This window comes from Seriola dumerili, unplaced genomic scaffold (genome assembly GCF_002260705.1).
Source record: "Seriola dumerili isolate Sdu_G_001 unplaced genomic scaffold, Sdu_1.0 BDQW01000741.1, whole genome shotgun sequence".
In the NCBI taxonomy this organism is placed as follows: domain Eukaryota; kingdom Metazoa; phylum Chordata; class Actinopteri; order Carangiformes; family Carangidae; genus Seriola; species Seriola dumerili.
This window is the reverse complement of record NW_019174996.1, coordinates 461439-488802: the sequence shown is the minus strand read 5'-3', so window position 1 is coordinate 488802 and position 27364 is coordinate 461439. Positions and strand designations below refer to the sequence as shown.

The window sequence follows — 27364 nt, the reverse complement described above, 5'->3', positions numbered from 1 at the left end:
TCACATGTTCTGCTGCCACAGAGGAAATAAATTCATGAGGAGTGAAAACGAGTTCACAGCGTCTCCTGACGTCTTCACAACAGAAACCAACCGCAGAGAAAATCTGTCCAACAGCCAAGAATTACGTCACAGAAGAAGAGCTCAGAAAGACTGAAGTGTGAACAATGTTCATGTCACAGGAAATAATAATGTGAGAGCAGCTGACTCTCTACAGTCACTCAGTCAGCTGACTGAGGTGTGAAGGATTACGTCAGAGCGAAGAAATATATCAATAAAAACTGGAATCATGGGGGTGATTTAGACTGAAGACCACGAGACTGTATTAGGTTCAGTGCTGGATTAAAGATGGAAGATCTACAACAGTGAACTGACCTCAGAGTCTCCAGTCGACAGTCTGGACTCTCCAGAAAACCACACAGCTGCTTCACACCTGGATCCTGCAGGAAGTTTTCACTCAGGTCCAGTTCTCTCAGGTGGGAGGGGGAGATACCATATCAGACATCTGTTCTCTAAAATGACTAGAGTGTGTGTGTGTGTGTGTGTGTGTGTGTGTGTGTGTGTGTGTCTGTACATGTCTGTACTGGACATGCTCTCTTTGAGCCTTGAGATAACTTCTGTTGTGTTGTGATGCTATAAATAAAAGTTGACTTCATCTAGTCTCATGTTACCCCCCTTTCCCCTGGACCAACTGAGGGTCCTAACATCAAACATTGTTTAGAAAGTTGCTCCCAACAGAAGTTCCCACTAACGTGTCACTTTCAGGCTGCTTTGCTTCAGCTTCTGTCCAGTTCATCCCACACCAGCTACATGGGGTTCAGGTCTGGAGACTGTGCTGGTCTTCATCATGTGAAGCCTCCATCTACAGAGTTTTCTCTACCATTATAAGACTGATGTTCAGGGCCTGAACTGACTGAAGGGAGAAACTGCTGAGAGCTCCCTGCTGCTCTGACAACTGGAATCATGGGAGTGTTTAGACCAGTAGTGTACATGAGACTCAGGGGTGGATTAAAGACATAAGATCTATAACAGACTAGGGTTGTCACCAGAACCGATACTTTGGTGCCAAGTCACAAGAAAGGGGACGGTTACCCGTTTTTTCGCGGTATGGAAGGCAGCTAAAAATACCGACACGTGACGAGATCGATCATCACCCTCTTAGGAAGTAACGTAAGACTGACATCCTGTTCAGGGAGGCAGGTGAACGAGTGCTCTTCACGCTGCTCGTGCATCAGGTCTCATCGTGCACAAGCAGCATGTCATTAACTGTATGAGCAACTTATCTCATGGTGCAAAGGTGTCTTACCTCAAAAGTGACAGTAATCTACCAGAAACATGTGTAAAGAACATTAACACTAATCACTGCATCACTGGTGACACGAGTGACTCGGACACATTTAAACAGTTTCTCCGGCACATGCTCAGCCTCTGCCCGAGGGAGGAGGAGGAACGTCCACGACCAGGCTGCGGTCTAGCCCCAATAACAAATGGAAGATGGCGACAAGTTCAGGCACGAAACTTGGTCCAGCTGCAGCACCTCGACTTTGTCCTTCTGTTGTTGTGGATCATCATCATGTCACATCTACTCACATCATCCACATGTCAGAACAACATTCACACACCTGTTCATGTCAACACACATTCATCAGCTGCTGCTGACCTCAGTACAGTCTGTCAATATACAATCAATATCTGATCGGACGTGTTGGACTAAGATCAGTTCATTATCTAACGTATCACATGACCTTCTTCTTCCTGTGTTGGTGTCTCAGCAGGTTCGTGTCATTAAACAACGTTAAAGGAGTTTGATGTTTTGTGTCTTGAACAGTCACATTGTGATGACGAGGTGTTGTGGCAGCGATCCTTCCTGCTCCACACTGACTGTGAAGTCTCTTCCTAACACAGCTACTGTCACAATGACTTGATGAGTTCATGTGAAGCTGAATGAAGCTTCAGAGTCTGAGTCACACAGATCCAGAGTCTGTCCACAGAGTCCCTGTTTAGTACTAAATGTCCTCTGTGAGTTCCTGTCCCTCCATGACTGAATCACTATTATTAGAGCCCAGATTTACCACTAATACTCAACCATCATGATCATTCTCCCCCCAGCCCCCCCCAGCCTCATCAGTCCTCACTTCATCTTCACTGATGGACAACATGAACCGCAGGAAGCTGAAAAACCGTCAAACATTTCCCCGTCATGACTCGACTTCTGCCGGCCTCTAAATAAACCCTGCTCCTGTCTTTATGTCTGATTCTGAACTGCAGTCAATGAGATGAATTATCTACAAACCCACAACAGCTCCAGTCAGTGAACTGACCTCAGAGTCTCCAGTCCACAGTTTGGACTCTCCAGTCCAGCAGACAGGATCCTCACTCCTGAATCCTGCAGCCTGGTGTCACTCAGGTCCAGGTGTCTCAGGTGGGAGGGGTTGGACTTCAGAGCTGAGGCCACGACTTCACAGTGAGTCTCTGAGAGTCCACAACCAGCAAACCTGTCATGACACGTTCATTACACAGAGTCATTATGTAAGAGGACACTTCATATTGACTTCAAGCATGTGATGATCAAACAGTTTGACACGTCCTGTGTTGATCCATATTCTCTCTTCATCACTGGTTCAGTTCATCTGATCTCACTGTGTTTGACAGGAAACAATCATTCTCATCAGTCTCTCTCACACCTGCAGAGTTTCAATCCTCTTTCAGATGAAGAGAGAAGATGTGGTCACAGTCAGTCTTCCATAATGTCCACAGTCTGTCAGTGAGATCTGATCCATGTGGTCTCCACAAAGTTCCCATGAGGCCATGTTGATTAGAAAACACTGTTTTAAAGTGACAGCAGGATATTTTCACTGAGTTCAGCTCAGTGAACAATGACAGTTGGTAAAGATGATCTGTGTTTGATACCTGCTGCTGTCAGCTTCACCATCATCAGCTCGGTACAGATGAACACATCAGCTGATCGCACCTGTTTAATATTTCTATCATTTCATATGAAGACGTGCGTCACAGATGACTGAATGAAGTTTTCTTGTCAACACTCTTTTTCAGCACAAAAACACAAAGTGATAAAGTTGAATTAATGTCACCAGAAAGATGTTATCAGTCTTTAGGATCTCCATCTCCAGACTCATGGAAATGGTTTTTAACTGTTCCATTATAGAAACAATAACAAGAACTCATCAAGATTTTACCAATGAATTCATCAATCCAGAAACAGACGAAATTACTACGTATTTTATCAACTGATATTTAAATTCAAATAATTTACAGATGAATATGAATCCATCAATAAATGTCAAATTAAAAAGAGGTTTAGAAAAACCATTAAAACAAATACATCATTTAAAATGAGATAAAAAGCTGCTATGATAAAACCTGGACCAGTTCTTCATTTGTTTGATCAGGTTTTCCTTCGTCTCCATCACCCAGAGGAAGATGAATCAATCATTAGACATAAACAGAATAACTGTTCATTAACTTGACAACTATAAACACAACTGAAAAATCTATATTCAGCATTTGAAACAGCTCAAGATCATCTGTGACAAAATACAATGGACACAGTGAAACTCTATTTTAAGAAGAAGAATTTTATAGTTTTTATCTGAAAAACTTCACAACTAATCTCCATAATGATTCATGATAATCACATGTGGACTCACCGAGCCTTCCTGCAGTTCCTCACAGCTGGGATCAGTCTCTGTCGTCCCTCCTCTGATGTGTTGTACTCCTTCAGGTCCAACTCATCCAGAACCTGCTCTGACATCTGCAGCATGTAGGCCAGAGCTGAGCAGTGGATCAGAGAGAGTCTCTCCTCTGATCTGTTCTCTGACTTCAGGAACTCTTGGATCTCCTGATGAACTGAGTGATCCTTCATCTCCGTCAGACAGTGGAAGATGTTGATGCTTCTGTCAGGAGAGATTTTTGGCCTCTTCCTCTTCAGGTTGGTGATGGCTCTCTGGATGGTTTGTGGACTGTTCTCTGTGTGACCCAGCAGACCTCCTAAGAGTCTCTGGTTGGACTCCAGAGAGAGGCCATGAAGGAAGCGAACAAACAGGTCCAGGTGACCAGTTTTACTTCTGAAGGATTTCTCTATGGCTGCCATCAGAAACTCGTCTATTGATGAGTAATAGTCAGTGTCGCTGAATGAATCATCATCAACCACATCTTTTCGGAAGCCCTTCAGGACCTCAGTCTTCCTGTTGGTGTAACAGTGGAACATGTAGACTGCAGCCAGAAACTCCTGAACGCTCAGATGAACAAAGCAGTAGACTGTTTTCTGGAAGATCACACTCTCTCTTCTGAAGATCTCAGTACAAAGTCCTGAGTACACCGAGGCCTCTGTGACATCAAGACCACACTGCTCCAGGTCTTCTTGGTAGAATATGATCTTTCCTTTCTCCAGATGTTCAAACGCCAGCCTCCCCAGCTTCAGAAGAACTTCCCCGTCAGCCTCCGTCAGCTCCTGTGGACTCGTCTCACGTCCCTCATGGTACTTGTTCTTCTTCCTCTGTGTCTGAACCAGCAGGAAGTGTGAGAACAGGTCAGTCAGGGTCTGGGGCAGCTCTCCTCTCTGGTCTGTGGTCAACATGTGCTCCAGAACTGTAGCAGTGATCCAGCAGAAGACTGGGACTTGACACATGATGTGGAGGCTCCTGGACGTCTTGATGTGTGAGATGATTCTGCTGGACAGCTCTTCATCACTGGATCTCCTCCTGAAGTACTCCTCCTTCTGGGCGTCAGTGAAGCCTCGTACTTCTGTTACCCTGTCCACACATGTAGGAGGGATCTGATTGGCCGCCGCAGGTCTGGAAGTTATCCAGACGAGAGCCGAGGGAAGCAGATTCCCCCTGATGAGGTTTGTCAGCAGCACGTTGACTGATGACTCCTGTGTGACATCAGACACAACCTCCCTGTTATTGAAATCCAGTGACAGTCTGCTTTCATCCAGGCCGTCAAAGATGAACAGAACTTTACAGACAGCGAGCTGCTCTGCTGTGACCTTCTGTAATGTTGGATGGAAAACATGGAGCAGCCTGAGAAGACTGTACTGCTGATCTCTGATCAGGTTCAGCTCCCTGAACGAAAGCAGAACCAGCAGACTGACATCTTGGTTCTCCAAGCCCTCTGCCCAGTCCAGAGAGAACTTCTGCACTGAGAAGGTTTTTCCAACGCCAGCGACGCCGTTGGTCAGAACCACTCTGATGGGTCTCTGCTGGTCAGGTAAGACTTTAAAGATGTCGTGGCACCTGATTGGAGCGTCATGGAGGGTCTCCATCTTGGAAGTTGTCTCCAGCTGCCTCACCTCATGTTGGGTATTAACCTCTTCACTCTGTCCCTCTGTGATGTGGAGCTCAGTGTAGATCCTGTTGAGGAGGGTTCCACTTCCTGTTCCATCAGTTCCTTCAGTCACATGTTCACATCTGCTCCTCAGACTGATCTTATGTTGATGTAAAACCTCCTGCAGACCACTATCTGCTGAAAGAGAAGAGACAACGTCAGACTGAAGAAAGACAATCTGAGAATCTGATGATTATTTTCATCAGCTGCAGAAAAACTAAAGACAAACAGAGAAAAGGTTTTAATGTTGTGGTATTTATAATCATCTTAAAGGTCGATGCTGTGTGATGTAACAAATGACTCTGTATAAAACAACAGGTCCTGGTTTCAGAAATGATGACATCATCATACAGATGTTCAGTCTCACTTTGTTCAGTGCTGGTCTGACGGGCTGTCTGCAGTCCAGGTCTTGTTCTGGGTCTTTTTCCACACTGGGGACAGGAGGAGTCTCCTGAAGAACCAGACTGGTCCCAGTATGAGGTGAAGCACTGTCTGCAGAACCAGTGTCCACAGCTGGTAGAGACTGGATCCTTCAGGATGTACTGACACAGAGCACAGCAGGACAGCTGCTCCTCCACAGAGACATCACTCCTCTTCCTCCCTCTGTGGACACATGAAAAGACTTGTTTTTTCGTGGCTGCTTCACACACATATTCAACCTAGCAGCACAGAAGATCAATACAATCATCACACATCATTATTGTCACCAGTTCAGTCTCCGTCCACACGTGATATATGGTCACAGCCCCTCCTTCTGTCTGCCCCCGCCAGAGGTGTTTTTGCAGAACATTATGATGTCAGAGTGAAGTTGACCTTTGATCTTTTGGATTTAAAATGTCACCACTACATCCTTTTAACCTATGAGACATTTGTGTTGAATTTTGTCTTAATTAGCATGTGACCTTTGATCTTTGACCACCAAATTCTGATCAGATCATGTTTAAGTGTGAGTGAACACCTGGAAAAAGTTCATCCAAGGCCGTCCAGAGATATCGCTTTGACAAGAACGTGACAGATGGACAACCTGAAAAAATAATGCCTCTGGTCCTGACTGTGTCCAGCAAGGAGGAGTAAAAAAAGGGGCCACAAATCCTCAGTAGAGATCCACCCAGGACACCTACTACTGCTAATGGTGAAATACATTTCAACACTGAGTCATCTTCAGCTCAGTTTACAGTAGAAAAAGTGTCTTACTGTGTGTCTGAGCGTCCAGGTTCATTACTGAAGAACAGAGGAAATTCTTTGGACTGGTCACTCTTCATAGACCAACAGCTGGGGACTGGAGACCCTGCTCTGTCCTCCTCTTCCTCCAGACCACTCATCATCTTCACAGATCACTGTCAGAAGTAAACCTGCATCACTGCAGACACACCTGTAAAGTTAGCAGATTCATGTTTATTCTACATTCGTATCATTAAAACCATGTGTATTTTCTACAAAGACAAACTTTGACTGTGGTTTAAACTGGTCCGACTTCAGATAAACGTCACATGTAGCTGTGAGAGCACAGAAACCAGGAAAATAAAACAGGAAACAACATTTGAAGATGTTATCTTGAGCTCTACTACACTGACTTCATATCTAAAATACAGTAGAACTAAAGAGAAAAATCAGCAGATAAATCAATTGTTTCCTCCTTCAACTGTCGACTTCAAAATGGAGGCTAGGCTGACGTTATACTTTCACTTTCACCTTTTCTCCCTGTTTGCCGCCTCTTCTTCTCTTATTTAAACCCGTGTTTAAACCTGTAACTCCATATTATCTTTTCCTGCTAGTACCTTTGTAGCTACAGTCCCAGAAAACTCGGGATAAAACAACTTTTCTCTTCGGTTTACACTTTAACTGCTTGAGTAGACGCGACTTTGCCTCTGTTCACGCTCAAAGAACAGAACAGGTTCGCCTCCACTGTTCGCTTCGTCCTGTTTCGACGAATCGATGGCATTAACATCTATGCAACACCTCCTCCTTCTATGTAACAGATACAAGTTTTGATAATCGACGTTTAAAATCGCTCCCAACTTTATATAATAACTTCCAACTGAAACTGTGAGGAGGAATTTAATTTTAGAGCTTTCGGATAAGTTTTCGGACAGTTCGCGCTCGGTTAGCAAGCGACCTGGATATAACAACGACCTAAATTTACTAAAAACATTTATTTTCCGGTAAACTTCAGGTCTGTGTTCAGACACGAAGTTAAACAGATTGCTCACAAACTACAGTCCAACTGGAGACAAAACTAGAGCCACTGACAGAGAAAAAAAATAACAATAATAGTGTAAACCTTACGCTGCGTCACCACCGGTCCGCCATTTTCAACGGTCAGACTTCCTGTCCTTCATCTCCCTTCACAATAAAAGCGTCAATTCCATATGTCAAACACCATAACAGAGTATTACGGCCACAGTGACGGACAGGCGGAAAAAAGAGAAATCTGAAATTTCGAGAACAAAGTCGTAATCTTACAAGAATAAAATCGTAATCTTGAGAATAAAATCATAATATTTCAAGAAAAAAGTCATAACATTACGAGAATAAAGTCGTAATTTTACGAGAATAAAGTCATTTTACAAGAAAGAAAAATCATAATTTTACAAGAAAGAAGTCATAATATTCCAAGAATAAAGTGGTAATCTTAGAAGAATTAAAAATTAAAATTTTTGAGGGAAAAAAAACATAATTTTTTAGGAATAGTACAACAACCAATCAAATGGGTGAAAGGACAGAACAATAGAATAGACTCAGTTTCTTCACAATCTTTTCCATGTGCTGATGATGATGATGAGTCAAAAGATGAAGTTTCTCCTTATTAGTGAAACCTCTGCTAAAGTAGAACTTCACAGGATGCTCCATATTCTTCATTTTAAAGCTTCAGATGTTTCCCTTCAAAACACAGAACCTAAAATTACAACTTTATTCCCATAATATTATGACTGTAAAATTATGACCTTTTTCTGATAAAATTATGACTTTATTCTTGAAATATTATTTTATTCTCAAAATTATTACTTTATTCTAGTAATTTCAGATTTTTTTTTCCTCAGTGTGGCTCTAATACTCCGTATAAACTTGAACAGGCCGACCATGTTTACAGTTGAAGCTGGAGGGAGCTCTGGTTCAGGGTCAGTTTGACTATGCTGCCACCTCCTGGTGTAAAGGAGCATCTCAGCTCCTCAAAAATAAACAAGGTACGAAACCAAGTCAATAAAGGTCATGTTAAAACTTAACACATTCTTAACCCATTCACACATGTGGAGTCTGAGCACCTCTGAAGGCCTTAAGGGATCACTTGTCACTGATAAAGATAGTCAGAGTCAGGCCCCTCTGAACGTCAGCAAATTACCTCAATATATTGTTCATGTATGTCCCATATAACATGTAAAACATGACACCATGTTAAAGCTTTGTGCACATTTACACATTTTGTCACCTTCATCCAATGAGCAAGTTTATTTTATGACAGAGGGGGAGGTAACTGCTTTAGTCATCTTCTACATATTTGATTTAAATAAAATGAAATAATTACTCAGTGGAGGTGGAAGGTAAGTGAGGAGGTTTAAATGAGGGATGTACCTGAATGCAGCAGCAGGTGAGTCCAAATGAAAATAAAACTAATGACGTATAAAAAGAAAAAAAATCATCAAGATGTTTTATTTATTGCTTCATCAACAGCAACATAAACAGTACATTTATAAAACAGGACAAGACTATCAGAACTTCAGTTTATCTCCATGGAAACACATCAGTCTCGTCGTTTAGTCCCTGTGTGGACTTGACATGAGGACAGCGAACGCATCACGTTTAAATTCAGCCTGACTGTCACACCTGCGCCTTCATGTTAAAACACTACATTTCCCAGAGTGCCCATGGGCACACAGGAAAAAAAAAGTTTTAGAAAAAGGCATTTTAGGAGAAAGAGGTTCAGGAGGTGATCAGGTTTGTCTCATCTGAATCTCTCTGTGAACTAGAAACTATAAATACATTAATTTAACAATAAAATCTATGTTTGTACAGATTCATTTAAAATTTTACACCAAAGTAACAAAGCAGACTTTAGATTCTTTACCTCTATAAAACAATGTACATACAGTCTGTACATAAAGAATGAGTAAAGTTTGATATCTGACTCATTCTAACCCCAGGTACAGCAGATAAACAGCTTCACTCACATCTGGGATAAAATCTATTAGAACAATGATTTATTGATTTAAACTCTCTCCACCAATCAGTAGCTGCGGCTAAAATGAAAGGCATCAATAACAATACGATGGACACGCCCATTTATGATGTCACACAGATCAATATGGAGACATGATAGTTAAATAATGTCAAAAGTGATTATTTCTGTAATAAATAATATTTTTTACAGTTATATTATTCTGAAACCTTTGAGTCTTCTTCCTGTTGATTATATCTAAAATTGATAGGAGGATTTCTGAGAGAGTTTAATGGCTCTTTGTTCATCAGACAAACTCTCCACCTGGAGTTATCGGTAATTAAAACTTCCCTTCCTGCTCAGACTCGCTGTTAGTAATCAGTGAAGTTTCTCTACATTTACACACTGATGTGCAACTGCAGCTGGAGAGTCTCAGTCCAGTGTTCCCTCTCTGAGCTCTGGGTTTGGTCTCCACCAGCTCTCTGACTAAGTCTGTCAGTGATGATCCAGGTCCGTATTCAATAAGTGTTTCATCTGACCACTAAGAGTCGCACTAAAAGTTTCTGACAAAGGTTTCTCCTAAATCCTCTTCACAGCTGCTGAGACCAACTTCACTGAGGAAAAGTGAAAACTCCTGAACTAAGAGTGCAACTCAGTTCTTATGTCTGACGTCATGATGAAAACACACGTGACCATCCTGCAGTAAATAAACTAGAACCTGCTCCTCCTCCACTCCAGGTCACATCCTGTTTATCCAGTCAGAGCAAATATTACATATCAACCATCAGTGTGACATCTTGTCATAATTAATGAATCATAAAGTTTGGACTGACGCTCATTATTTTAAGTTGGGAGAAACCTTTATCTGTAAGATGTCTGCATACGGGTCCTGATCATCAGAGCCAATGAAACTCCTTCAGATGTGTCTACACTGAACCTCAGAGACCACCAGAGATCTGATTGGTCCAGCACACCTCAATCACCCACTGGCCCCCTCCCACCTCCAGAACGGCAGCCCTGAGGCGACTCCTCAGACTCCCAGAGCCTCCCCAGCCAATCACACGCCAGCCTGCCGCCACTTCCTGTCCCTCCATCCTCCTCTTCTTCTTCTGTGGTAAGCGGCTCGACTTGAGCGCAGCGAGTCGCGACAAAGTCCAGAGAGACGCCAGATGAGGACGTCATGCTGCCTCCCCCTCCTCCCCTCCTTCATCCCCTCCTCCATCTTTCTCTTCCTCCTTCTCTTCTTCCTCTCCTTCACCTGCATCTTCTCCTCCTCCCTTCTCCTCCCTCTGTACATCCTCCTTCCTTTCCTCCTCTTCACCGCTACCTCCTGCCTCCTCCCCCACTTTCCCTCCTTCCTCCCCCTCTGTTCCATCCTCCTCCTCCCTCACTCCTTCATCAGTCTCCTCTTCCTCCTCCACTTTCTCCTCCTCCTCCTCCCTCACTCCTTCACCAGTCTCCTTTTCCTCACCCACTTCCCCTCCTTCCTCCCCCTTAGTTCCATCCTCCTGCTCCTCCCTCACTCCTTCATCAGTCTCCTCTTCCTCCTCCACTTTCTCCTCCTCCTCCTCCCTCACTCCTTCACCAGTCTCCTTTTCCTCACCCACTTCCCCTCCTTCCTCCCCCTTAGTTCCATCTTCCTCCTCCTCCCTCACTCCTTCACCAGTCTCCTCTTCCTCCTCCACTTTCTCCTCTTTATTCACACCCTCCTCCTTCCCTCCTCCCTCCTCTCCTCCATCTGTCTCTGCTGTCTCCCCCTCCCCCTCTCCCTCTGTCTCCCCACGTCGGCAGGTCTCTGTAGTATCAGTGTCCTCACAGACCGTCTCTGTCTCTGGGTCTTTACCTGGCTCCTGATCAGGTTCAGGTTTGCTTTCTGTTTCTGTCTCTGTGCAAAGCTCGGGGTCCTGGTCCCGGTCAGGTTTACAGCTTGACTCTGGTCCTGTTGAGTCCAAAGCTGCTGGCTGAGAGGGGAGAGACTCCTTTCTCCCGAGACCTGCAGACAGGAAGAGTTTGATATGATTCTGTTTCGTCTCCATGGAGACGCTTCAGCCAAAATAAACAATTGATCAATTAGTCGATCGCCAGAAAATCTGCAGCCAATAATCAATGAGTTGTGAAAAAGTGATGTGAATCTGTTTCAGCTGACGTCACTTTTCTTAAAGTTGATATTAATCGATTGATAGATTATCAGAAATTAAACCTTCAGAATAAAAGTCTGAGTGAACAACAGGTTTAAAATGTGTTTTAAGGACCTGAGGCTGCTCTCAGAGGTCAGAGGTCACAGCCCCTCATCAGTGTTTCTCTTCGCTGCACCTATGACCACGCCCAGCAGTGATGTCACGGTGTCCTGGAGTACACTGTGACATCACTGCAGCCTCATCCCACCTGTCGACCATTAACTGCAGGGTTGGCGGTTCGATTCCCGACTGTCGATGAATGATGACGTGTGTGACCACAGTCTGGCATGGTGGCTGTCTGCCGTGTGTGTGTGTGTGTGTGTGTGTGTGTGTGTGTGTGTACCTGCGGGGGTTAATACGAGCGCCTGCAGGATGTCGGACAGAGAAACGATGCCGACAATTCGAGATTCCTCATCAACGACAACCAGCCTGTGAACCTGCACACACTCACACACACACACACACACACACACAAAAAGAGGAAGAGTTCTTGAATTAATGTTTACATTTATTCTGTGCTGCTTGTCTCCGTGTCTTCCCTCCTTGTTTGGTGACGTCACCCACAGGTTTCTGTAGCTCAGAGTGAGCTGCTCCATCGTCGCCATCTTGGCAGTGTCTGACTCCGCCCCTAACTCTCAGCTAATACAAATATGGTCAAAGAGGGGGGGTGTGTGTGGAGCTGAGACTCACCCACCTGTCACTCAAAGAGGCCACGCCCTCAATCCTCCATAACTTTAGTCCATAATAAAATGTGAACAGGTGAGTTATATAAACAGGTGAGTTATATAAACAGGTGTCATGAAGGAGGAAATTAGCTCTAGAGACCAAAACAGTTTTTGTACCAGGCTGTAAACATATTTATTTCTGCTGTAAAGTTGGACATTTTAACATGGGAGTCTATGGGGACTGACTCACTGCTGGAGCCAGACTCTAGTGGTCATTAGAGGAACTGCAGCTTTGGTCTAAACAGCAGGCGTTTCCTGCTTCGTGGTGACACACGACTTCCCCGAACAGAGCGCTGACCACATTTGTCTGAAAGCCTGATCAGTGTGTGTGTGTGTGTGTGTGTGTGTGTGTGTGTGTGTGTGTGTGTGCGTGTGTCTGTGTCACCTCAGCCTTCACGATGCGGTCCACGATGGTCTCCAGTGTTTCCAGCTTGTTGCACTTCATGACTCCTTCGAAGTACTGGGACCGGTGTCTGAGAGCCTGAGTGACCGTCACGTCCAGGTTGTTGTAGGTCTTCTCTGCTGCCAGGTTCTGTTCACACACATCACACTCAGCTGCTGTCCACAGTCAACACAACTCTGAGACTGTAGTGTCCCCAGAGGACACGCTTACTCACAATGACGTCAAACTTGGAGTAGATGTCCACCACTTTACCTGCAAACAGACCACAACATGTTCAGACTCTTCTGTGACCCCACCCCTCCGTCACACAGCCTTCAGTCTCACAGGTGTCTTATAAAGCAGCAGTGGTGTTGTGCTGTCTGACAGTTACCATGGTGATCAACGACGGGCAGGGCGGACACGCGGCGGTGCGTGAAGACAGAAAGCGCGGTGATGAGCGCCGTGTCGGGGTGGATGTAGGCGATGTTGGCGTACGTCCCCACGCCGAGCTCCTCCAGAGTCTGCTTCATGAAGGCCGGCATGGGCATCTCACACACCTGACACACACACACAGGTTTATTTATGTTTGATCAACAACAGCTGCAGGTGAGCAGGTGAGTCAGGTGAACAGGTGTAATGAGCAGTCTGTCCACCAGGGGGCAGGAGCTCTCTGCTCAACACTCACAAACAGCTGCAGGAACTTGAGGATCCTCTTGTGTGTGAGGATGTAGAGAGCGTTCCCGCTCACTGGGTCGATGACGGGAAGACGATGGATCTTATTCTTTATCAGCGAGTACACAGCCTCAAATATACTGGGGGTGGGGGTGGGGGGGTGTGTGTGTGGGGTGGGGTGAAGACAAGACAAGAAGAGTTTATGAATTAATGTTTACATTTATTTTGTGCTGCTTGTCTCCTTTTTCTCCTCCACTCCTTTCCTTATTTCCTTTCCGTGTTTCCTCTCCTCTCTCCTTCTCAGTTTATTTTCAGCTCTTAGTAAATTATTCAGTGATTCTGACTCCAGATGCCTGAACAGTCTAATAATAACGCCACACACAAACACACAGACACACACACACAAAAACACACACACACACCTGGCATCAGGTGAGATGTGGACCAGAGGTTTGAAGGTCTCCTGCAGGTACAGCTCTGTCAACATAAACATACGTTTTATTATGACACATATATGATATATGATCTCAGAGAACTGCAACACACACACACACACACACACACACACACACACACACACACACACACACACACACACACACACACACACAAGTGAGAAAAAGGTCTTTACCTCTCCACGTCTCGATCTTATGTTCCTCCAGCTCATAGATCTGAACCTGATGGAGACACAGACACTTTGACTGTGCTGCTGTTTAATACTTAGAGATCAGCAGCAGCTGGAAGATTCTCATTATTATTATTTCATTTGATTTCCTGTTTCCTCTGAACAGAAGTCTGAACATGATCTTCTCACCTGTCAACATCTGAAATAAAAAACATTGATCTGATGTTACGTCCATGTTTTCTGTATGTGTGTGTGTGTGTGTGTGTGTTACCATGGGGGAACTGTAGTATCTGGTCAGGATGTTGATGAAGTCTGTGATGGTCAACATTCCTGACAAACAGAAAGATCAATGACCTCAGACTGGATGAAGATTGTGTTACTGCTAAACCTAAGGCACGCACACACACACACACACACACACACACACACACACATACACACACTCTCTTACCCACAAAGCTCTGTTTTTTGCTTTCCCACAGTGGAGCAGCTCTCACTCCATTTGCCACAAGAGCAAAGAACGCTTTCTTCACCTGAAACAACAACAACAATCAGAACTAGAAAACTCCTGGAGACTTTTTGAATGTGCCTGCTACTCGCTGCGTTTCAATCTCTACAGAGGACGTCACATCCATGTGTGTGTCACTGTGTGTCACAGTGGTGTGTGTCAGTGTGTGTGTCAGAGTGTGTCAGTATGTGTCAGTGTGTGTGTGTGTCAGTGTGTGTGTCAGATTGTCAATGTGCGTGTCAGTGTGTGTATGTGTGTCAGTATGTGTCAGTGTGTGTGTCAGTTCTTCAGTGTGTGTGTCAGTATGTGTCAGTGTGTGTGTCAGTTCTTCAGTGTGTGTGTCAGTATGTGTCAGAATGTGTTGGTGGATGTTGCTCACTCACCTGCAGCGTGGTGTCGAAGACCACCAGTTTAGAGCTGGTGGGGATGATGTCGTAACACTTGTGACACTTCATGAAGCGCATGTAGATGTCTCTCTCAGACTCCTCCGACACTGCAGACACACAAACAGTGAACACATCTCACTGGAGTTCAGGTTGTTGTTGTAATTAAACTGCTGAAGGTCACAACTTCTTCTTCTTCTAGGGTTTCTGTCTGCTATATGATCTCACACATTTCTAGCTTTCTACTCCTCTGCATTTATCACTTTAACAGTACCAGGTTCCTCTGCACATTCAGGTGAATCATATAAAATAAAATCTACTCATTAATGATGTTGCTTAATTGAGGTTCAAATAAGACATTGATCAGAGGGAAACTCAGAACCCACCAGCAGCTGCACCATTATACTGATGAACACAGTAATGTATCAATAAGTAATTAATCCAGTAATATAACATTTGTTAGTCTGTAGTGGGCTGTTCTTCATAATGAGTGCTGTGATTAACGAGCTGCGATCAGCTGATCCTTTCTCAATGTCGGTCACAGAGAGATGTCACAGAGTGATGCGTCGTCACTCACAGACAATCTCAGCTGATTAACCATCAGACTGAAGTTTGACAGTAATTAACATTAATTTGCTGCAGCTGATATAATCTACCACTGCTGACGTCAGCTGACTGTTTCCACTGGTTTGTGTCCGCAACTAGCTCCAACATGGAACCGGTTCACAAACTTGTGGCAGAGCCTCATGGGTATGTCACAGTCAGGACCTGGTCCCAGTCTGAGACCAGTCCTCTGTGCCGAGTGACATCACTTCCTGTGAGATCACACATGAACACTGCTGAGTCAAAGAGACAAAGTGAGACCAAATAGTGGCAGTGAGGCTCGCTCGCCCTTCAGATTATCATAATACTATTAACAACAATGTGTATGTTGTTCATTGCCTAATCTGTACGGGATGGTTGCCGTGGTGACTTCAGAACTGATCAGCTGAGCCTGTCTATGAGCCATCTGTTGTCATGACAACAGAACAGCTGATGGCTGGTTGCTCAGCATCTGGTTCTCTGACTGCCAGGTGTTGTGCTGAAGTGTGTCCTGGACACAGCTGAGTTAAATCCTGCCTCCTGATTGGCTGGTAGAGGAGGAGGTTTTACCTGCGTCTGGTCCGGCAGCAGATTGGTCGACTTCTCTGACAGTAAAGTTGACACCGTGTCCTGCTGTTGTCCTGTGTGAACAGTGACTCAGCTAAAAACAAACGGACACGATGAGACTTGACTCTGAGTGTGATCAACCGATGATTCAAATCACTGATATTCTGGGAGCCGCTCTATTTTCTAATCACACACTCGTCATCGTCTCAGATACAGATAATGGATGTGCAGCACACTCCAGCGATTAGTGTCATCTCTCACCTATCACCTCACTTTTAATTTGAAAAGCCCAAACAGGATCCAGTTCCAGCCATGAGGTACTTAATACAGTCTGAATGAGTTAATTTATCTCGTTACCTCAAGGTCAGAGAATAATTATGGAGAAATTGAGAGTATAGATCATTAGATCACACCTGAATTCAGCCTTCATCATCATCATCATCACTGTCTGTCAGGGAAGATTCATGACTGACCAGTGGGTCGAGGCAGAAATGTGACGTCTTGCTTGCTGTGGTTCTGTCATTAGAGCAGACGATCCCGTTCCAAGGTAAACATTATAATTCAGTGTTTCTGCAATTACTCAAATCTGCAGAGGGCTCTTAATTTGATAAGATAGATACAGGAAGTGCAGACACGTGGTGACACCTTGCCGAGGTGAGATGGAGAGAGAGAAAGAGAAGAGGTTTATCTACTAACTTTTTACTGGCCCTCTGTGTGCCTGTCATTCAGGGTGTGCATGAGAGCGTGGTCTGTGGGCTCACTGTACACACCAAACCTGAGCATCAATGTGGATTAATCCTGAAAATAGTCCCCAACACATGTACTTGTCCCTCCTGTTAGTTTGATAAGAACTAAAGTGAGGACATGAATGAGGAACATTGATCAACAGTCTCACCGGCATCATCGTGATCCGGCTGCTCCGACATGCTGTCTGCAACCTCCACCTGCCGACAACGACACAGGACAGTCTGTCAGTCAACAAACAGAAGTCTATGAAAATCTCTGCAGACCTGGACCAGTACAGACTGATCCAGTCTGCTGTCCTGGTAACATTATCCAACATATTTATGTCTGAGTCAAATTAACACAGAGAAAACTAAGACTAAAAGACTGAATAATTATTAAAACAACTGGATCCACAGGAAGAGCTTCACCAATCATCCTGTGACACTCAGTCACACTCAGCCTGTGTATATTCTCATTTGTCCAGGTCCATGGTTATCCTAAAGGAGTTTTTTTTTTTTTTTTTTAATCAAAACGCAACTGGACTTTGATTATTTGTCTGGGAAGACGTTTCACCTCTCATCCAAGAGGCTTCATCAGTTCGTGTACGCATCTGACCAGGCTGGGACTGGTCTAACTTTCTGGTGTGGAGACCCAAGTATTTAACCTCTTGTGGGCGTTCACAAGGCTGATGATGTCATTGGTTTCTGTTTGTGCTCCAAGTGTCAACGACAGTCGTTTGCACGACCGTTGTTGGTGGGAAGTTGGTTTCGACTTCGTTAGTTGCTCTATTGTGTTATTACGACAGTCGTAGGAGTCACTTGGGATCAATGACAGTCGTTGGCATGACTATTGTTGGTGAAAAGTTGGTTTCAACTTCGTTAGTTCTCTACGACAGTCGTTGGAGTCATTTGCCACTTGTGAACAGTTGTTATGCTTTGAGGCTAGATTGTTGAATCTCCTGGGAAGGGATGAAAGGGCAACATTGTAAATTGGAGATAGATGGTGTCTGAGACCTCCTCCCCTGTTGAGGGATGGTTTGTTCAGTCACACTGAAACTCGGTTTATAAAGAGCCCAGAGAAAAGTTAGAGGCTGCAGCAGCAGAAACTACTTTCAGATCTATTGTGAAATCAACCAATGCTGAAAACGGCCAAATTTAACTGTCGATTGATTGATTGATTGATTGATTGATTGACTGATTGATGATCTGACAACACTGAAAATCACATGACTCTAATGTGGTTTATTCTGGCTGCAGACTGAGTTTGATCAATTAAAACCCATGTTATATTTAATATTTCATCACACAGATGCAGGAGAGAGGTGACACTGCTCTGACATGAACTCGTGTATTAATACATTCAGTTATTAAATATAGTGCATCTCTAAGCGGCCTGCAGCACGAGACACGTCAGTGTAAAGGACTCTAACGTGCGGACGCTGGTGCAGGTGAGGGGGCGGTGGAGCGGTGATGGAGGAGCCTGTTGTCACGGAGGAGAAGCGGCGGCGGCCTCAGTGTTGATATGATGGAGTCGGAGCTGCTGCTACATCACTGATGAAACGTACAGTACGTGACGTTAGCTAGCACCTACTTGACAGTCGCCGTTCATTAACGATCTTTTTCTCTCTTTCCCGCTGCTCGGTGTCTTTTAGCCGCTGATGTCGACCTCGGGATGTTTGACCGGAAACGAATAAAATCCTCACGGCTCCATAGTGTGTGTCTGTCCGACTGGAAGGACCCGATCCGCCGGTAAGCGTTCGATTCCTGTGTCCGCCGCTCGGTTTCAGGTTGAAAACGACAGCCACGACCACCGGAGCCGCTGCAGCTAACAAGCTAACGGAGCTAACGGACTGCGCTTCCGGGTAGGGATTTCACAACAAAAGCATGACTAAAAGTGTGATTAAAAAGCTTACTTAATATTCCGACATATTACTGTTGCTACTGAACACAGCAAACTGCTGCATTAAAATCAAGAAAATCGATCACCGATTCTATATATATTATATATTCAATCTACATTAGTAAAGAAGAGATATCCAAATAGAAACACTGCAGGTGACAAATGTCACAGAAAGTGTTGTAGGGGTTCAGTTTTCCCTCTGGATTCCTATATCAAGCACATTATCATTCAAATTAAACATTATTACAGTATCAAAAATTAATTTTCTTGAACAACCAGTTGAGACTAAAGTGGTTTTATGACTAACATTCAAGAATTACACCCATTAACTGCTATGAGACTATTTTGTACTGTTTCCTTTGGAGTTATTTGCTTTTTTGTGATCAAATTCTTATTATTCTTTTGGCCCCAGTCCTGGAGGTTGGATTAGAGAAAAAAAAACAGCATAAAAAGGAAATTCACTTCTTGCATACATCTATAATATTAGACATGGAGTGTTTTAACATTACATACAAACATGTTGCTCTTATTAATCCATGTACATCATGGTGTTCATCAGCTGCCTGGGTTTTTATTTACCCCTTCAATACTAGAGCCCCCCACCCACTCTACCTGGGTGGTACCTGGGTGATACAATCTAAAAGAAATAATTGAATAAATAAATAAATTATTAAAAACTGTATAAGAGAGAAAAAATTTTTTGTTTGTTTATTTTCGTGAGTGATTTGAGATCTTATTTTGAAAGCATTGTTTCCTGTCTCGGTCTTGTTGCCTGTGCATACTTGACGTACCAAGTCCGACCGGGAACAGCCGACCTGAGCCGACCACAGCCGAGCATCAGTGTGTTGTGATACAGTTGGTTACAGAGTGTTTGACTTAAATCTCTGTTGAGTCAAAGTTAATGTTGTAGTTCAGACTGATTGAGCAGGAACAGCTGATTGGTCAACTGTGTCTGCTCTGACAGGAAGTGTTGAGACGTTTCCATAGAAACCAAGTGACAAGAAGTGACATTTTTTATGATGTAATGTACGATCACATTTTCATGACTTACGGCCACCACCTCTTTGTGTCTATGGCTCAACAGGACGTTTGGTCCCCTGTTCACAGATTGGCTGCAGCTGCTGTAGCTGCAGTCTGTCCGTCCAATCAAGTGGATGCTACCTGAGACCAACCATCAACCTCTGAGACTGAAACATAAAGCATCAACATGGAAGCTGCAGTTCCTCTAATGACCACTAGAGTCTGGCTCCAACAGTGAGTCAGTCCCCATAGACTCCCATGTTAAAATGTCCAACTTTACAGCAGAAATAAACATGTTTACAGCCTGGTACAGAAACTGTTTTGGTCTCCACAGCTAATTTCCCCCTCATGACACCTGTTTATATAACTCACCTGTTTATATAACTCACCTGTTAACATTTTATTAAGGACTAAAGTTATGGAGGATTGAGGGCATGGCCTCTGAGTGACAGGTGGATGGGTGTATGGTTGACACAAGCTGACATGAACTGAAGTCTCAGTTCCACCCATGCCCCTCCTCTTTGACCATATTTGGATTTGCTGACAGTTAGGGGGCGGAGTCAGGCACTGCCAAGATGGCGACAGTGGAGCAGCTCACTCTGAGTTTCAGAAACCTGAGGGTCCATCTTTATTTACAGACTGAGCCTGAGACTGAGGTGATAACAGCCTGATGATGGAGAGGAGTCACAGCTCTGAGCGCCTCCTACATGTTGAGCTGCTGATGCTCAGCATTTTCTTCCATGTCTAAAAACAAACTGATCATTCCTGTCTCTGAGTGCGAGTCCTTTGACCTGAACACACCCCCTTCACTGATCCATCACAGCCACAAACACAAGCTGCCAACAAACATGGATGATCATTACGCTCCTCACTTACCAGCTTCCTGACAGGAAGGGGCGGAGCCAGAGGAGGCAGCTGGCAGCGGGAGGAGGAGCGCTGTCCGGTGTCGGGAGGTGAGGAGAAGGAGCGCAGCCTCCTGGTCTCCGGACGCCTCGGCTCAGTCAGGTACGTCTCCAGACGGAAAACACTCACCTCCTCTTGACGAGGGGGAGGAGGAGGAGGGGGTGAGGAGAGGCTGTGGGCTGAGAGGAGAGAGGGGAGGAAGAAGAAGGATAGAGACAGAAGAGAGGGTGAGGGATGGATTTGAAAACAGAGGAGTCAGAGTTTTAAATAAACCTTTAAATAAGGGAACATCGCCCTCTGCAGGAAACACTGAGTCACTGCATGAACACATCATCCACACACACACACACACACACACACAGACACACACACACACACACAGACACACACACACACACACACACACACACACACACACCGCAGTGATAATAGTCTGTATTTAGCAGTGATGCTGGATGTCAGTGCTCTGTGACAGCTGGGAGATTATAATAGAAATACTAATAATAAACACAAAGCACTCGGGTTCAACACACACACACACACACACACACACACACACACACACACACACACACACAATCTGTTGTTACATGAAAAAACTGATTTACAGCTAAAATCAGTTTTCAGTGAAGAAACGGAGACAAACTGACCTTTAAAAAAACTCTCTCTCTCTCTCTTCATTGTGTTTGTGGACAAAGTTTAAGAAATGTGAATAATGTCGGCAACAAACCCAGACACAACAATAGAGAACAGTAAGTACTGTGTGTGTGTGTGTGTGTGTGTGTGTGTGTGTGCTGAATAAAGTAGGTTGCCTTGTACCTCTCCCTCTAATACAAGAACCCACACATACACGTACCACTCTGCTAATATGAAACTCTACACAAACAGACAGGCATTTTAACGGATTAGATAGGACACTCACACACACACACACACACACACACACACACACACACACACACACACACACACACACAGTGAAAGTTCTCCGTTACAAGGGAGTCAAAGCACGTAATCAGAAAAATCAATAAAGGCCTGAAACTATCGTTATCATTACTATCATCATGTATTTTTTCATCATTACATGTTGATTGGTTGGTTAGGGTTTGTTGAATTAAAGTTTTAATAAGCAGCTGGGGATTTCAGCTCTGCTTGTATTTCATCTATAAAAAAACATCATCAGAACAAAACCCAGAGTCTGCAGGTTCTGTCCTAAAGATCTGGAACCAATGAGCTGAGAGCCACACACAGAGGAGGACAGAGTTAAGAGACGGACCAACAACCTGACACAACAGGTTTTGATAGATTCTCCTACAACATACAAACAGCCACACCAGACAGTTCACATCAGCTGCTGCTCCTCTGATTGAACTGTGACTACAGCACAGTGACATCACAGTGACATCACAGCGACTGAAACAAACAGTGATTACAGGTTCAGCTAACGTGAGAAGAACATAGTCAAACTGCAGCGATAACAGGATTACACTGGAGTTTCTATGTGTTCCCGCTCTCACACTTTCAGTCTGTCAGACGGGTGGTGTTGAGCGGGAAGGACTGATGTAGGTTCAGACCAGGAGGCCGGAGCTGACAGAGGAGCTGGACAGAGACAGGAGACAGGCTGTTAGAGAGGCGGGGTGTTAACCAGTGTCTAAATGAGACGACAGAGGTCGCCGTGACGTTAAACATCATCTACTCACCAGTCCACCGTCACAGCCGCATGTTTATACCGACACTCTTGTTCTTGGGTGTTTGTTGTTGTATATCTCTAATAATCCCATTGGCTGTTTGTGGAGGGAACCAGAGTGAAGCTAACTTCAGCGCCGGGCTACAGGCGTACGTCACCCCTGCAGCTCTGTGTTATTAAGTTGTTATGGTGTTGTCAGGTGGCTGTTTGTGGTTGTTGGTGATGATCTAAATGGTTGCTAACACGTTGTTAGGTGGTTGTGAGTTACTGCTTTGTGTCAGTAATGTGTTGCCAGGTGGTTGTTAGGGTGTTTCGTTTTTGTTGTTGTTTTGTTGGATGGTTACTAATGTGTTGCTAGGTTACCAGTTGTTAGCTGACACATCACTGTGTGACACGTGGTATTGACGGTGAGTGGTTGCTTGGCTGTTGCTATGGCTATTAGGGTGTTCTAGGTGGTTGCTGTGGAAGTGGTCGGTGATTGTGTTCCTGAATGGTTGCTATGGTAATCTGTATATGTTACTGGATCATTGTCAGCTTACTCTTGTCCAGAAGGTCGAAGGGCTCCGACCTGTCTCCACTCATCTGTCCGTCCCCCTCCTCGCTGCAGGACGTCCTGCGTCCCGTGCGTCTCTGGAGCAGCTGCCTCCTCTTCCTGATGGACAGAGGAAGTAGTTGGACGTACAGGATGCCACAGGGCTCTGACCGCCGCCGCAGCATCCGTCTGTCGGTCTCCTTCAGCTTCCTGTCCGTCTGTCCTCCTGCTCTGTCCTCCACCATGATCCACGACGCAGACTTCCTCCTTTCTCTCCCTCTGCCCGTCTCCATCCTCCTCCCGTCTTTCCCATCCTCCTCATCCATGTTGGATTCAGACTTCCTGCGTTCTTTCTTCCGGCCGAGCTCACTCTTCTTCTCCTGCGTCTTTTGGTCTTCCTCTGTCTGTCCACAGGGTTCAGACTTCCTCCTCTGCATCTGTCTGTCTCTCCTGTCTGTCTGCCACTCCTCCTCCTCCTCCTCCTCCACCTCTTCTCCTCCATAGGGTTCACTCCTCCTCCTCCCCGTCCATCTCTCCTTCTCCTTCCACTTCCTCAGCATCAGACTGCTCAGACGCTTCATCGCCATCAAACGTTCAAAAATAAAAATAAAAAGATAAAGATGAAAAATTGAATGTTTTAAAATCAAAAAATGAATTTATTGGCAACAAAAGGCAGCGATACAAAACTCCATCACTGCAGGTTTTTGCTGTTTCAGCCTCACACTGGTATGACCAGTAGCTTATGTGGCTAATGCTAACGTTATGTCAAACTGTGACAAACAAAACTAAAGAGATAAATCAGATTAAACTGCAGTGATGAAGTTTGTAATTAAGTAAAAAGATTTGATCTAATTAGTTAAACTAATGAAATTAATTTAACTGTAAATGTGTCCTGGTTCCCAGCTTCATCAGCAATCAACGAATCCTGAGGCTCCACAGTCTGAAAACCTGCTCTGATTGGCTGCTGCAGAATCGAGTCGTTTTGAATAAAGTCAGTAAAGATCAAAACAAAACTGTAAAACATCGGAGCCTCCAGCCCCCCCCCCCCCGGCAGACAGACAGGTGGTCCTTCTGACAGACAGACAGACGAAGTGTTGGAGGTTGGTGTTTCTCCAGCAGCAGAGTCCTGTGAGTGTTTCAGCTCTGCTCAGTATCGCTGTGTTTATGGTGTGGGTGGATGTGTGTGTGTATGTGTGTGTGTGTGTGTGTGTGTGTGTGTGTATGTGTGTGTGTGTGTGTGTGTGTGTGTGTGTGTGTGTGTGTGTGTCCTGTTGCCCATGTTAGCCACACCTCCCTCTCCTGTCTACACTGTAAAAAATGAGAACAGTCTCTACATGAGTGTGAAGACAGACTGAAGAGGACGAAGGCTGCAGGTCTCACCTGTACTGCAGGTGAGGATACAATGTGGCGGTGGTATTGGCTCTGAGCATGTTCACTGGCCCCTCCCCCCGGAGGAGCGGGGGTCACTCCCAGCACATACCTGTGTACATGAGGTGTTCCTCTCTCCCTGTCTGATTTTAACAAGCTGTTTATCGAAAGCACGAGTCAGCTGCTGCACGGCCATCCAATCAAGAGTGGGGTGGTTGACGTCGACATCTCTGTGGCCAATCAGCATCGTGGGACAAAAAAACATGATTCATCCACAGAAACCCTTAAACACAGACGGACGTGCTACAGACATTTTTTGCAGTGCACCCCTGTCTCTTTGAGGATGATGAAAACAAACGCACCATGCGCTCCATCTGGGCCTGATGTGCCTCACCCGGTTCATTAAAGGATCACAGTCACAGGGATTACAGCTCTCTAATGTCAGCCGGACCAATTTAGACCAGTCTGGACCAGTTTGGACCAGTTTGGACCGAACCCTGGACTGAGAACCGAACACTCACCAGATAATGTCTGTGGTGAGGCGGCCGGGGGCCATGTGGTCTCTCCTGGACACACTTCAACAGGGTTTCTGTGATCAACCTGCAGGGGTCACCAGGTCACCAAACCAGCGTTTAACACAACACACTCATCTGTTCTACACGATTAGCACCAGAGCTAACTAGCTAGCTGTGTGTGTGTTTGTGTATGTGTGTGTGTGTCTGTTTGTGTGTGAGAGAGAGAGAAAGTGAGCAAGCTGCCAAATTTCTAACTGAAGAGATGCCAAGTTCAGCTTCTGGAAACTCCTACGGGAGGGGCAGCGAGGAGCTGAGTGAGTGTGTGTGTGTGTGTGTGTGTGTGTGTTTTAATAAAAGCAGCTAAGCTTATTTATTCCCTCTAAGAGTCTAAATTGATTTTTAACTCAATAATCTTTGAATAAAACAAAGTGCCAACAGGCCACACACACACACACACACACACACACACACACACACACACACACACACACAGAAGAGCAGAAATCTAGTTTGTGTTGAACAGGCCACAAGTATTTGGACAGTTAGCTTCAGCACATTCAGTCTAAATTAAAGAACAGATTCTACATCAAGGAGGAGGAGGAAGAGGAAGAGGAGCAGGAGGAGACCCTGACTCCTTAATATTTCCTGCAAGAAACACAGTCCTCGCTGCAGCTGGCCCCCGGTTTGATTCCCGCATCGGATGGCCCTTTCCTGCGAGTCATCCCCCCCCCTCTGCCTCCCCATTCTGTGTCTCTACTGTCCTGTCCATTAAAGGCACAAAAAAGCCCCCCCCAAAAAAAGAAAAGAAGCGATTAAAAATAAAGATAAAAGGGTGAAAAGGTCAGTGTTAGAGAATAAAGTGCAGCCATTACACAGAATGATCTGTGTCTGTGTGTGTGTGTCTGTGTGTGTGTCTGCAGTCAGTGTGATAAACCTCGTCAGTAAAGTAGTGACGTGTGATTGAAGTGATGTTAGCATGTGTGTGTGTGTGTGTGTGTGTGTGGGGGGGGGGGTCAGTGTGATGAGTCTTAACCTTTTAGATTTAAATACATCAGAACCATGGACGTGTCGTCCTCTGTGTCCACGTCTCCTTGAAGCTGCAGACAGACTCTTGTTCTCCTCAGTAAAATAATGATAATAATAATGATAATAATAATGATAATGATACATTTTATTTATAGGCACTGAAGGACTCAACACAGTAAAAGAGACTAGAATCTGCTCAGACTAGTTCCAGGTCACATCACACAGTCATATAAAAATATACAGTCATATGAAATATGAACCGTGTGTGTGAAGTCATGAGTAATGGCTAAATAGTGTTTTCTGAGGTCAGTGATTTTGACCTTTGACCGCTAAAATCTAATCAGTTCATCCTTGAGTCCAAGTGAATGTTTGTGCCACATTAGAAGAAGATATCGTTTCCATGAGAACAAGACGGACGGACACCCTGAAAACAAAATGGCTGCTGCTCTGACTGTCGCCATGGTTACAATAATAAAAAAGTAGAAGGTATAAAATACAAAATAAATTAGAATAAAGTATCAGTGCAGAGGGGAAGACACATCAGGATCAATAAGTGAGTCCAACTGTCAACTGTGTTACTCCAACATGACCAGCGGGTGGCAGTGTTGTCTCACACACACACACACACACACACAAACACCCACACACACTAACGATTTAAATACGATCCAACCATGAGTGTCGGTCTTCCTCTGTGTCCTAGCGTCTCCTTGAAGCTGCAGACAGGACTCTTGTTTACGCTGCCCTCCCCAGTAAATTTAATGATAATGAATAATGATAAATAAATCATTGATTAATGAATAAATAATAACAATATCATAAACCTATATAATACATAATAATAAAATACATGAATAATAATAATAATAATATAACAATCAAATGATAATGATAATATTACATAATAATAATAATGTTCAATGGATAATGATACATTTGAACTTTATAGGCACTGAAAGACTCGACACAGCATAAAAGAGGGACTAGACTCTGCTCAGATAGCTTCCCCAGCTCCACACACAGCTTCATATACAAATATTATACCAGTCATATAAACTTATGAACCCGGTGTGTGTGAAAGCTCAGTGAGTGTCAAATGAGCCTAAAAATAGTCGTTTCCTGAGGTCAGTGATTTTTCGAGCCTCTGACCGCTAATCCTAAATGCAGATTCATCCCTTCGCAGCGTCCCAAGATTTTCGCCTGATCTGTTCTAGCATCGACTCCACATGAAGCAAGAAGATTTCTGTTCATCGAGAACAAGAACGATGCACTATCGGCAACACCCCCTGTTAAACACTAACAGCCGAGCTTGCTCGCCTGATCTGTCGCCATAGGTCTACAATACCTAAAAAGTAGAAGTTGTATTAAATACAGAACTAAACGTAACGAGATAGATAAACCGCGATCAGTGCAGAGGGAAGACACATACCCAGGCGACTTCAATCAACCAGAGTACCAAATAAAGTGAGTCCAAGCTTGTCCACTCACAGTGGTGTTACCTCCCAAACCCTATACGAGCAGCGGGTGGGCCAGTGGATGTCAACCACAACACTACACAAGCACACGACCAT

At 44.6% G+C, this 27364-nt stretch overlaps 2 protein-coding genes across 2 annotated transcripts in view; both read right to left on the bottom strand.

Annotated features, from left to right (window-relative positions):
* Window positions 1–859: 859 nt before the first annotated feature.
* Window positions 860–7054, bottom strand: LOC111236885 (protein NLRC3-like). The gene is made up of 6 exons (XM_022765783.1): window positions 7036–7054; window positions 6538–6715; window positions 5711–5946; window positions 3666–5478; window positions 2375–2492; window positions 860–952 (listed from the first exon to the last, which is right to left on the bottom strand). Exons 2-6 carry the CDS (start codon window positions 6666–6668, stop codon window positions 860–862), a joined length of 2391 nt encoding a protein of 796 aa, XP_022621504.1. The 5' UTR covers window positions 6669–6715; window positions 7036–7054.
* Window positions 7055–10471: 3417 nt separating this feature from the next.
* Window positions 10472–27364, bottom strand: part of LOC111236884 (5'-AMP-activated protein kinase subunit gamma-2-like) — a 26492-nt gene continuing 9599 nt past the window's right edge. Inside the window, exons 5-18 of the mRNA XM_022765782.1 lie at window positions 20639–20844; window positions 17013–17061; window positions 14969–15078; window positions 14529–14610; window positions 14349–14407; window positions 14084–14129; window positions 13875–13929; window positions 13466–13592; window positions 13172–13337; window positions 13016–13053; window positions 12784–12930; window positions 12017–12110; window positions 11226–11489; window positions 10472–10623 (exon numbers count right to left, since the gene is read on the bottom strand). Of these exons, the coding sequence (XP_022621503.1) occupies window positions 10472–10623; window positions 11226–11489; window positions 12017–12110; window positions 12784–12930; window positions 13016–13053; window positions 13172–13337; window positions 13466–13592; window positions 13875–13929; window positions 14084–14129; window positions 14349–14407; window positions 14529–14610; window positions 14969–15078; window positions 17013–17061; window positions 20639–20844 (1595 nt within the window). The remainder of the gene's footprint in view (window positions 10624–11225; window positions 11490–12016; window positions 12111–12783; window positions 12931–13015; window positions 13054–13171; window positions 13338–13465; window positions 13593–13874; window positions 13930–14083; window positions 14130–14348; window positions 14408–14528; window positions 14611–14968; window positions 15079–17012; window positions 17062–20638; window positions 20845–27364) is intronic.

What these genes read in the sequence shown, in the direction of transcription:
- LOC111236885 (XM_022765783.1), bottom strand. Translation starts at nt 6,668, where the DNA reads ATGATGAGTGGTCTGGAGGAAGAGGAGGACAGAGCAGGGTCTCCAGTC. An exon ending in AGGAACTGCAGGAAGGCTCG is followed by an intron (nt 2,493 to 3,665) that starts GTGAGTCCACAT and finishes GTGTCATGACAG; the next exon opens with GTTTGCTGGTTGTGGACTCT. An exon ending in CCAGGCTGCAGGATTCAGGA is followed by an intron (nt 953 to 2,374) that starts GTGAGGATCCTG and finishes CCATGATTCCAG; the next exon opens with TTGTCAGAGCAGCAGGGAGC.